The sequence below is a fragment of the Alosa sapidissima genome, chromosome 10 (assembly GCF_018492685.1).
Source record: "Alosa sapidissima isolate fAloSap1 chromosome 10, fAloSap1.pri, whole genome shotgun sequence".
Lineage (NCBI taxonomy): Eukaryota > Metazoa > Chordata > Actinopteri > Clupeiformes > Clupeidae > Alosa > Alosa sapidissima.
The window spans coordinates 16,099,317-16,111,770 of record NC_055966.1 but is presented as its reverse complement, the minus strand read 5'-3'; the positions used below and the strand labels follow the sequence as shown (position 1 = coordinate 16,111,770).

Genomic DNA, 12,454 nt, shown 5'->3' with positions numbered 1-12,454 from the left:
CGTGCAGTCAGTGATTGCGCAGGAAGCCGAATTTGTTTATGTTTACAGTAGGCTATTAACTTATTAGCAGACTCTTTTTTCCAAACCAGTGTACATTATATTTTCACCAAACGAAACACCCCAGGAAAGTGACTCAACCCTCCCTTAAATATTTCCAGAGAAACACAGAGTTTCATTTTTGTCTGCCCCCACTTTATTTGTTACCAGTTTTTAGAGCTACACAGTGTCATGAAATGGGCAGCTAGCGGGTCACGAGGACACAATCGCTAAATGCAGCTTTAATGTATGTTGTCCTTATAACATAATTAAGTGAAATGAAGCTTGAGTAGTGTGACGAGTAATGTTTTAGTTTAAGTGAAACTATTATTGTTATTGGACAAAAGGTGGATAATCATTTTGGAGAAAGGGGGCATACTGCACCCAAGATCAAAGCCCAGTGTCTGTTGATTTGGATAAAACACAGGATCAAAGCCCAGTGTCTGTTGATTTGGATAAAACACAGGATCAAAGCCCAGTGTTTGTTGATTTGGATAAAACACACAGGATCAAACCCCAGTGTCTGTTGATTTGGATAAAACACGCAGGATCAAACCTGTGTCTGTTGATTTGGATAAAGCACAGGATCAAACCCCAGTGTCTCTGTTGATAAAACACACAGGATCAAACCCCAGTGTCTCTCTTGATTTGGATTTCTTTATTGATGTCTCAGTGACAAGGTATACTGTTCCTGTTGAACAGAACACTGAAGCAGCAGCATGTCACTTTGGCACACCACTAAAGGTTTATATTTGTATACCATTATTTGATTATACACTACTGAAAAATTCACAGGACTTCCATTATAACTTCTGTTATGTCGGGACAAGGGGGGAAATACTGTATATGCGTAGCAGATCCTACAAATCCATCTGCAGATATCTTTTAAATTGTTTATTGTTTTTCCCTTCTGTAGTTCCACAATATGTGTAAGCCATCATCAGCAAAAACAAGTTGTGTTAGTGTGCAAATAACAGACAGAGCAAACACAATCTTCAGAATATCTGGGTTGTTTGAGGACAATGCCACCACGATATACAGCGGTCTTAACCTTAGGACACAACACTGTCTCCTGCATGTCTGACACATCTGTGAGACCAGCTGCTTATGTACAGCTCTGGAAAAAAAATGTCATTGTACGTTTGCTGAGTGACATCATTCAAATGAGTTGAATGATTTGCAGAGGTCCCTTAATTTTGAATATGACCGTCAGCTCATTCAAATATTGTTCAGCAGCCGTAGGATGACATCAGAAGAATGTGCAGTGGTCTCTTTATTCTTTCCAGAGCTGTACATAAATGTGGTACTATGGTATAGTGTTACATGTATAAAGAAATTAATGCTCATCTGTTCACATCACAGAGAAAATTAACATTTCCTTAAGGATGTTAGGTGCAATGGATGGCTTAAAACACACACACACACACAATTTGTATAACACAAATACACAGTGACACATCTCCACACCAATTTGCTTCAAGTACATTGTGCTTCTGGGATTTGACAAAAGATGACATGATCATGTTGAAGACATCACTTTGGTGACCTTGGAGTAGAAAGCCAGAAGAGCCCCCGTGATCATTGTAATCAACCAGGTCTGTCAAGATAAATCTTGGGGTGTTTTTGAGTTTAAAAATACATTTATATTTAACTGCATTGCTCTCGCTGATAGAGATGATGCTACATTTATCTCCTAAAGAAAAGTTCACATTCAAACACACACGCACACAAACAAACACATGCACACACATTACACACACACACACACACCCACATACAGTATAGTCACACTTTCTCTTCATACTGTACATACTAAATCCCAAATACCCAAACAGCCCTTTACAACATTCAACCCCATTATCATCCTTCTGTCCTGATATGTCCTTAAATCTGCATATTCAAAGTATTTTCTTTCTGAAAACAACCTGGATCAGTCACAGACTCCTACAAATAGTCTCCCAGTCCAAGAAATCCGTAACAGGTATTGTAACCATGCTAAGGAAATCTCCCAGTCCAAAAATCCAAAAGTCAGACTGCTTTTCAACAAAAGTAACTTACAAACAAGTAAGTCAATTACAAATGATTAAACCGGCTATTCGCAAGTCTCTCACATTTTGGTGTATCCCTGTTTTTAAAATAAAAACCATAAAAGTTTACAAAATTCTCTTTAGTCTTGTCATCACTTGTTGGTTCTGTGAGAGAAAGTTCTCATCTTTGGACTGAAAGCAGCTTTCCTCTTCTCCCTGGTCACTGTCCTCCCCTCCTGTCCACTCCTCATGCTGACCCAGTGCTCACAGGCTGAGAGGCAACACACACACTTGCACACAATACACAGGGCTATCTAGACAGAGCTCCGACGTTAGTCAGTCTCCCCCACGTCTCTTCTCGTCTCCCCTGTGTCTCTCTCAGCGCTCACATATCGCCATGGCATTGCCATTGGGTGCGTTGTTCTGGGAAGAAGGGTGAGAGTTCTATGACCCCTCCTGACCTGTGCTGCTGTCGGTGGGGGTGGGGGGCTCCTCTGAGCTGGGAGACTGAGCCCCGCCTGGTCCATCTAAAAAGGGACAAGCAAATGAAACCTTATAGGGAAAGGACAAGCAAATGAAACCTTAGGGAAAGGATGAGTCACGAAAGAGAAAGCTGGACTGTGATTGTAGGTTGTGGAGGAAAAGTGTCTGTAGTATTTCAGTTTTTTTCTTGATTGCAAAGATGCACTAAATGAAACTGGGAACCACTTGGCCTTCTTCACTGCACAGCAGAGGTCATCACTTACAAATGTGGTAACACTTTTTCATTGGTTTCACACACTTCTTTATACACTTGTTCAACCATTTAACATAGTTCTCATAGAAAGACTCAAACATCTTTTGATTGACTGTGTTGAACAAGTGGAAAACATCTATTCACAGTTAACAGATATGGCTTGCATAATAATGAACTTGTGAATGTCTGTGTGAAACTGCTTTGCACAATTCATCAGTCAGCAATCATTCATTATCTCTTCTGTCTTTCTGTTTGCAAGCAGGGATCGAAGGGGTCAAAAGCACATTTACTCTAAAGAAAGTACTGTATTGGCTTTTTGGTGAAAGAAGCAGGACAAAAGCTGACAAGTCCAGTCTATGCAGTTCAATGTATTACTGTAATTTGTCTTGTCTAGGTGCATACTGTAGGTCTTATACAGTATGTCAACGCCAGTTACATCTTGAGGGAAATTAATTATATTCATGCTGTGATATGCTTTTTTTTACTTTGTATACATTCTAGTTACAGTAAGGGAAAGACTTTGTGGGAAAGTATGTCAACGCCAGTTACATCTTGAGGGAAATTAATTATATTCATGCTGTGATATGCTTTTTTTTACTTTGTATACATTCTAGTTACAGTAAGGGATAGACTTTGTGGGAAAGTAAAAAAAATAGAGCTACACATTGAGATAAAGTCAGAATGGCCGAGTGAATAGTGTTCATTTTGTCATCTTTTTTTAATTTAGTCTTAGTCTTGTGACGAAATGTCTTTTTTAGTCTTTGTCATATTTAGTCATTCAAATATCCTTTTTGTTAGTCTAGTTTTAGTCAAAAAAGAACTCAAGGTATCTTAGTCAAGTTTTAGTCAAAACATTTTAGTCTTTTTAACATTTCTAATAACAAATTATTTCTGATTACCCTTTAAGTCAAATAGTGTTTCACACATCTCAATTTTCCCCCCGATATTTTATGTCCACAGGGCTTCTCGTCCGTTATAATTACTCATTCTGACTTTTTGTCGGTCAGTATTTTAGATGCACAGTTAAGTCGAGCTACTAAAGTTAGCTTACTTGCTAGTGAACTTTGCATCATCAGTGTAACTAGTTAAATAGTTGACATTACAGTACTTGAACATTTTCGTATGGACATTCTGGGGGATGTTAATTCGTATATGTATGAGAGAAACTGCAACTTATGAGTATGCTGCGTTGTAACTTATTCTGAATATTTTTAAAGAGTAACAGCTAGATATTGTCTTCTCATTTTGTAGACGAAAATGAAGAGATATCATCAACAATAATGCATGTTAATATAGTCTTAGTCAGTGTTTCAGGACATTGGTGCAGTCTCATCCTAATCTCGTTTTAGTCATGAAAAAAAAGGTAATTGACGAACATATTTAGTCTCGTCTCGTCTGACGAAATAAGTAAGTAATTATAAGTACTGTATATATACTCTTTTGATCCCGTGAGGGAAATTTGGTCTCTGCATTTATCCCAATCCGTGAATTAGTGAAACACACTCAGCACACACTAATCCCGGCGCAGTGAGCTGCCTGCAACAACAGTGGCACTCGGGGAGCAGTGAGGGGTTAGGTGCCTTGCTCAAGGGCACTTCAGCCTACTGTTAGGGGTTCGATCCGGCAACCCTCCGGTTACAAGTCCGAAGTGCTAACCAGTAGGCCCCGGCTGCCCAGTGAAATTAACACTATGAGTGAGTAAGGAATTTTTCTGGCTAAAGGTGTCTCTCTAGCAGCACAGACAATATAGACAATACACATCAACAATAGTGCAAAGAATTGAGCCTGTCATCTCAAAAATGATGAAAAATGACATAGGCAAAGCCTTGGTGTGAAATGGGTCAACCTATCCTTAAAGAGTAAGTGCCATACCGGTGACAGACAGTTGGGCTAGTTTGAGTGGCAGGTCTGACGGGTTGACTCCTGCTGGGGAGCCCAGGATGTCAGGGAGGGCGTTGCGACGCCCGGAGCGGCCAGATGAGGCAAAGTCCAGCATCAGCTCCACCTCCGTCATCTTGCAGCCAATCACCTGCCTGATAGCAATAACAGGCCAATAGTAATAATCAATCAATTATCAATAGGAGAGCAAGAAGGCATCAGTCATAAAAAATCCAATATCATTTCCACATGTAAAGCATTAACAAATTACACTTTAGCTAACTGTATGAAAGAAATGTTTATTTATTTATTTTTTTATCTTTCATTTTTTTATTATTTGTCAGAGCATCTTTTTGAGGAAGGAGGAAGAATTCTACTACTAGTACTGTTGTTGTAGCAAAATTCAAATCAAGTAGTAGCATAGTCCTTCACAATGTCTCTAGTAATACCAGGTATCATCGTCACATATTCAAAATAAAAATATGGAAGCAATCAACAACCACGCCTTACCTACTACCCTCCAGTTGGGGTAGCTGGAGTACTGCAAACCGACCTACCCTCTCCCCTAAAGCTCCTGACTCACAGAGCCTCTTTCCCTCTGGAACACTGTTTTGCACTTCAGCATTAGATCCCTGTACTTAGGATTAATATCCTGCCATGCACACTCTCAGACTCTCTTACATACAGAAACACAGCAGGGCTGCGGAAGTCGCCATAGTAACAAGAATTTGAAACCACTACTGCACAATGAGTGAAGTGTTTAATTATAATCACTCTACTGAAAGCAGATCTCTGCTATTAGATAAGAATTCCAACCAAAGACTTCAGATACTTACCACTCAAAACACTCATCATTATCTTGTCCTCAGTTATAACCTTGTCATAAAAAATGATCATTGCATGTGTATTCATTTTATGAAAATGACTGAATTTGTGGCACATCTGACTATGTGTTTCCATGTGAAATCTGTAGCCTGCATCTTTTGTCTCTTGTTAGCTATCTCAGCACTCAACAGAAGAACCTGATTTGGTCATTGATGAATTGCAACTAAAATCTGATTTGGTCATTGATACATTTGTATATAGTATATATACTCTTTTTGATCCCGTGAGGGAAATTTGGTCTCTGCATTTATCCCAATCCGTGAATTAGTGAAACACACTCAGCACACAGTGAACACACAGTGAGGTGAAGCACACACTAATCCCGGCGCAGTGAGCTGTCTGCAACAACAGCGGCGCTTGGGGAGCAGTGAGGGGTTAGGTGCCTTGCTCAAGGGCACTTCAGCCGTGCCTACTGGTCGGGGTTTGAACTGGCAACCCTCTGGTTGAAAGTCCGAAGCGCTAACCAGTAGGCCACGGCAAACAACAACAAACAACAACAAAAAATACAACAAAGAACTGTCGACTTCTGTTTACTGCCTGGCCACTCAGTTGACAGGATTCATTCCATGCTGCCCACTGAATAGAAATGAATTACATTGCCCTCATTTCATAAGTCAATAGCACCCTGAGGGCAGGACCTGCTGTTGATTAGGAAAGACCAGAAGACTCGCTCAAGGACATCCATAAAGTTATTTAATTATAATGGACACATCTGGGGCCGTATTCACAAAGAAAATTTAAGGCTAAAAGTAGCTCCTAAGTGGCGAATTTAGGAGCAACTCCTAAAAATAATGGGCGTGTCACTCCTAACTTTAGGAGTCCTATTTTTTTTACTAAAAGTAATTCACGAAGCAATTCAGACCTAAAAGTAGCACCTAAGTCTGGGACAGCTTAAAAGAAGGAAGGGAACAATGTTGCATTGTAGGCCTAGGCATAAAAGGGATGCTATAACGCCACCAACAACAACCAAAACTATTCATTGTCAACATGTAAATTAAATGTAATGTTTCATTGTGAATCAAATTCAAATGTTCTCCTCTTTGCAAACGTAGGCATATGGTGACAGATTAATTTAATAATGTTGCAAAGATAGCCTAGCCTACTGCATCAATCCGTATGTTTTATTAGGCTACTAGGCTATTTGTTTTGCCTTACTCTTTATTCATTTAGGCTAGGCCTTTTTATTCAGTTATTTATCATCTTGTGTAGCGCACGCATTCTCAGACCTGTCACCTGTCACTCATCATCGTAAGGGAGGTGTTTGGAATCATTCCCACGTTACAATCATCATCCAATCAAGGTGGTCACTTCAGTCAAACTCGTGCATGAGTAATGACGTCATCCATAGCAACGAAGACTCACTCTTAGTTTAGGAGTTGTCATTTTTCCTTACTAGGAGTAGGTCTGAAAGGCTTTGTGAATAACTTTTAAGAGAAAACTCCTAGCTAAAATCTTTTAGTGCGATTTAGGAGTACTCCTAGTGGTAAGATAAAAGGCTTTGTGAATACGGCCCCTGATGTGACAAATGTGCAGTTTGCATTTGCTGAGATGGAACTGGTGAATCTCAACAAACATAAAACATGCACCTGCAAAATATTGTGGAAAAACTGTTCTCTCTTCACTCCTACCTTTCTTCTCATAATCTATCATCCCTTAGACTCTCTAGAGTATAAAGACAGAGACAGAGAGAAAAAAAGGGGTAGAGGAAGGTCAGAGGTTGAGAATCATATGGATATGTACCATAAATTTCCTCCTTAAAACAGGACTAGGCTACAACATTTTCTTTTCTAATCCATCTGGTCTCAAACCATCTTCCTTTTACTAGATAGCTCCCTGTGCGAGAGGGAATCTCAGTAACGTCACTGTTTTAATCTCCACTTCATCTCCATCCTGCAGGGCCACAGAAACAAACTCACCAGTGAATTAATCAATAAACGCAAAGCAAGCCTGGCAACTTTCTCCTTGAATACATTCTGTTGCATACAAAAACTGTCAATCTGTTCTTCTGCTTAGCACCATCTGCTTCACAACCATAAGTAACCTACATTGTGTAGTCCTAGATGGTCAACTTCATGAGAGCCAGGCATAACCGTGCTAACAAGGGGCTAAAACCCAACATTATGTCAACATTATTACATATTTGTTTTAAATTATGTCCATGTTTCTCAATCCCACTTTTTTTGATGAGCCTCTGTCTATTTCAACTCTCCCAAAACCCAACACCCCTGCAGTCAGATGTCTGACAAGTACACAGAATGAACGTGGAGAGAAAGAGGAAGAGAGAGGGGGATTAGAGACATACAGCTGAGAAGAGAGAAATGAGAAGAGGAGCACATGGAAAGCAAAGAGAAGAGGAATGCATGGAGACAGCAAGACTCTAAGACAGGTAAAGGGAAGGAGAGCTTAGGGAGATGATGTCTGGGTGTTTGACCTTGTTTAAGATATTTGAAATGGATAATTTCAAATAAGTGCTAATATATCTCTTCATCTAGATGATCAGGGCAAAGAAGGCAAACAGAGGAGGAGAGAGAGAGGAAACAGAGGACAGTAATGAGTACATTTTAGACAGCATACATACTGAACTGCAATAGGGCTGGGTATTGGCACTGATTACCCCAATATATTAGATTGTGATTCCTAATTATTTAGATTGATTTATATGATTCAGAATGATTTAGATTATTTATTTATCATGATCTAATGACAAATAAAATTCTCTTTGATTCAGTTTCAATATCACTGCTTGCATATTAGCCAAAAAGTCTTATCCATCACTTCTACAAATCAACATTAAACTGGATGATCAATTAATTTGATTAATCGATTAAACAATATTTTTGGCACACCCCTAAAAATGAACAACTATAGTGATTCTACAAGAGCTGCAAATCAATCTTAATATATATAATACTGCAAAATCCTGAGATGAAGTCTGGTACATCATTTGGAAAGCAATTTACCTACAAATGTGCATCAACTTATTGTATTTGAGCTTGCGGGTAAGTCTATGAAACTATGCATGTTCAGTCTCCAGCTAATCATTCCTTGCACATGGTTATTAAGCTGTTTTAGGGGAGGTGGAGATGGTTCCCATGGAAACATGGCTGGTGTGATCTGTGCTGAAGCAGAAATTAACCTGTGCTCGGCGCCGAGACGTTGCTTGAACTCAAGTAAGCTTTCCCACAGTCTGACATGCAACTCTGTTTCATTCCCGGTCTCTCTGTTTCTCTCTCTCTTTTTCTCTCCTCTTATCAGACAGAGCTCACAGTAACAGCCGTGGCGGAGTTGGGTGAACACAGAGGGAGGCTTAGAGGAAGCTCTGGCTGACTCGCTTCAGCTCCGCGGACACTGCATCTGTAATCCATATTGAATGAAGGTAGCGGATTACAGAAGCCCTAAAGAGGAGCTACATCCATTCCACTTTTATGTTTCACACCATCGTCTTCATTCTTGCATTCTTCCCCGTCATATTCCCACATCTTCTTTTTGATAACCACACTAATAAATCTGATGACTAAACCTGTCTGTCTACCTGTCTGTCTGTCTATCTATCTATCCATCCACCCATTCATCTATGCTATCCATCTTTACTGATTTTTGCTCTGCCCATTTACCTCTGCACAGCACATCTACTGTGCCAACCTGACATGAATTCCATTTTCAGCCAGACATGGACAGCAAATGTTTCCACTGTAGTCCGTATAGTCAGCATCACTGTGAGTCAGTCAGCCACAGAGGACATTCTGTCAGATTTACAGAAAAAAGCTGGTGAGATCAGCACTGTCATCCTCGATTAAAAATTTAATACACACTGAGCGCAGAGCATATCTGGGAGGTAGGCTGGAGGGAAGGGTCAGGCTTATGCAGAGGCTGAATTAAATATCATAGCCAAAGGAAGTGTGTGTGTGTATGTGGGAGGGGAGGGGGTCACTGTGCTTTTTGATTTTTTTGTCAGTTACACGCTTGGCCATACTTTCCACATTGTAGAAATTCAAAAGCCTGAAGAATGCTAATCACTCAAAGCATTTCCATAGCCTTCTAATTCTACACTCAAGTGACAGAGCTTAAGAGAAAGAGGATTGACTTTTGATGTCTTCTAAACACTTAATATTGTATACAATTTGGCCACCTGTAATCCTTATAGGATGCTGTCCTGATAACTAGAGGGTCTGTTAATTAAGGACTCACCAAAGAAATGTAGAATGTGAAACGCCTTCACTAGATGGCAGATGCACAAGGATTTCATCTCATTTTCTATCAGTCTGTTATGATCAGAACTTCAAATGGCATCAAGACCATGATAAAATATTTAGTTTCATAAGTTATGTTTAATTACTTACCCATATAATATTTACATTTAGCAAAGTTTGCATTCATTTGAGAATCTTCATAAAAGATGTACAACACAAACCACAGATGTCCTCCCACAGGGAAAAACAGGGCATAGCCTATTTATAAAAATGTGCATCATGGGCCTGGGAAAAAGCATCTGCAAAACAAACAAATGAATAACTAACCAATTCAGCAGTTACCGCATCAATTGCACTGGAATAAAAAAAAAAGCAAAGCAAAACGGATCAAGTTTGTCTTCTTAGACCTCAAGCGATGGTTGTTTGGATCTGTTTGGATGCCACAGGGAAGATAACATACAGCATATTTATGTGAAGCGCACAATCTGATGGAGTCTATGGAGCTCTATGGAGTTTTCCACCCATCCAAAACAGCATGGTTGTTTAGAGCATCAGAGTGTTTTTGAAAGGCCTTAGCACAGTCAACTATCACAGCCGGCGCCTGGCTCACAAAAGCCCTGCTTAAAGAAGGGTTGCATAAGAGCTGGAGACTATGATTGACTCTCTAAGACAGTGTAAGCAAACAGAGAGAGAGACTGCCCTGGAGGACCAGATTTTCCAAGACGATGGACTAGACCGCTCTAGCTGATTTATAGTTCATATTCGATATCAACACATTAAAGACAGCCTGACTGTACGTTGTAGCTATAGCTCAGCCCCACTCTCAGGCAAATAAAGTCAACAAAGCCTAAAGTCCTCGGAGGTGATGGTGATGTTTCTGAAGCTTCTTGTTAAGACTAGAACATAGAACAGTCCAGATGAATGACACTAATTGCACAGGTCTTTACTTTTTTTGTTCTTTGTAAACCCCAATGCCAGGCATTTTAAAGCATTGTGTTAATGTTTTGAAAACTTAATTGTCTTTTCATTCTTAAATTAAATGTATGCTGTTCTGTGCAAACTCTACAGTCAGAATTGCAACATGCAACATGTTCAATGCATATGTATTATTCTGCAATAATTCATCTTCAAGAAATGCGACATCAGGGACATCAGGGTTTTTCTCATTTTGTAGAGCAGGACCATTGAACTGGGTCACTAAACAAAAACAGCAGACTGAGCTCCCGGTGGTCACCTATGGCGTTATGATGGGCCTAGTCAGCGCCAGCCCTTCTCTGGAGAAACTGACAGTGTCTGAGTCTCTTGCGCATGGTCAAGTGTTGTCACGTTTTTGTAAAATAAAGCTAATAGCCAATAACATAGGCCTATTATAATTTACAATTTAGGCCTCTATATATGGTATAACCTACAACAATGTCCTGAACAAGTACTACAATCGAACTGAGGTGACAGCACTAATTATAGGATATCTGTATAATAATTATATATTTCTGTAAAAAACTTTGATGACCGTCACAATAAATCCCTTGCGATTATTGTACTTCCCCCAAAATATGTTATGGAACAAATCTGTGGAAAGCACGAGGTATGCGGTAGCATATTCTCGCAGGTCATTATCACCAAATGTATATCATTGGGAAAAAATCACTTACCAGAGATTGTGATTCAATGACTGTGGTTACCCGTTATTCTAATGGAACCATATTCAGGATGTACCGGGTATGGATGTACCTGGTACCCTACAGCATCGTTGCCTATCACCCAACAGGCGGCTGACTAGTCCTCACGACATCCTGACAATCGTTAATTTTGGAAACCGTGCGATTCAAGCGAAATAGAGCGGACGGGCATTGGATATCAGACATGGGACAGTACCACTACAGGAAAGCGCGGGGGAGTCCATGCGCTCTTTTGACAAGGAGGCGGAAAGTGTCCGCAAAAATAACGTGTGACCACGTTTTATTTTGTTTTGTTTATGCAATCGTTTATGTTTATATTTGTGTGTCTTAGATTAGAACATTGTCTTTGTCTATTTGTAATAGAGTCCATCTGTCACAGGAAACGGCGGCTTTCCGGCACAGTCAAACACTCTTGGACACACTATAATGCTTTACTAAACGATGCTCTTATATGTGGTTTGATGCTGTGATATTTGTTGTGAAAATCTGATGTTTGCCTCAGTCTAACAGCAACAATGTGAAACGGATTCAATGAAGGCGATACAGAGGGGGAAAATGTTGAATGGCAATATATGTGTACATTTTGACATCAGAACATTTACTAGCAGCTATGTTCGTTGTAGTATGTAGCTAGGCCTACTTACCTGTTGTATGAGATAGATAGATAGATAGATAGATAGATAGATAGATTTATTGATCCCCAAGGGGAAATTCAAGTCTGTGTCTTCCGGTGCTGACCAGGGGTGCAGGTCAGGACACGGGGAGAACTTTTCTGCACTCAATTTGCGCTCCGTTGGATGTTCGCATTTTATTCTAGTCTTGGCATTGAAAAGATGAACGTACGAATGTCTGTTATGTGTTTTGTCATTGTGTTTTGATGAATGAAATTAGGCTACTGTGTGTATAGCCTCAGCCTAGTTATGCATGGGCACAGTAGCCTACCAGTGTTTGTTTTATTGTTTGTTTGTCTTCCGTCTGATTATCATTCAGATTTTGTCCCATGTCCAAAAAAAAACTGTACCA

General features: G+C 39.9%; 1 protein-coding gene across 2 annotated transcripts; it reads right to left on the bottom strand.

Annotated features, from left to right (window-relative positions):
* Positions 1–671: 671 nt before the first annotated feature.
* On the bottom strand, positions 672–11,592 carry LOC121721538 (cAMP-dependent protein kinase inhibitor alpha-like). Of its 2 annotated transcripts, none has more exons than XM_042108562.1 (3): positions 11,405–11,592; positions 4,672–4,832; positions 672–2,590 (listed from the first exon to the last, which is right to left on the bottom strand). In XM_042108562.1, exons 2-3 carry the CDS (start codon positions 4,811–4,813, stop codon positions 2,508–2,510), a joined length of 225 nt encoding a protein of 74 aa, XP_041964496.1. In that variant the 5' UTR covers positions 4,814–4,832; positions 11,405–11,592; the 3' UTR covers positions 672–2,507. The 2 variants fall into 2 exon arrangements, with proteins under 2 accessions (XP_041964496.1, XP_041964497.1); XM_042108563.1 differs by lacking the exon at positions 11,405–11,592 and adding an exon at positions 9,177–9,207.
* Positions 11,593–12,454: the final 862 nt, after the last annotated feature.

Coding starts and splice junctions, on each gene's coding strand:
- LOC121721538 (XM_042108562.1), bottom strand. CDS start 4,813: ATGACGGAGGTGGAGCTGATGCTGGACTTTGCCTCATCTGGCCGCTCC. Junction 2,591..4,671: donor AGCCCAACTGTCTGTCACCG/GTATGGCACTTA, acceptor GTCCCTTTTTAG/ATGGACCAGGCGGGGCTCAG.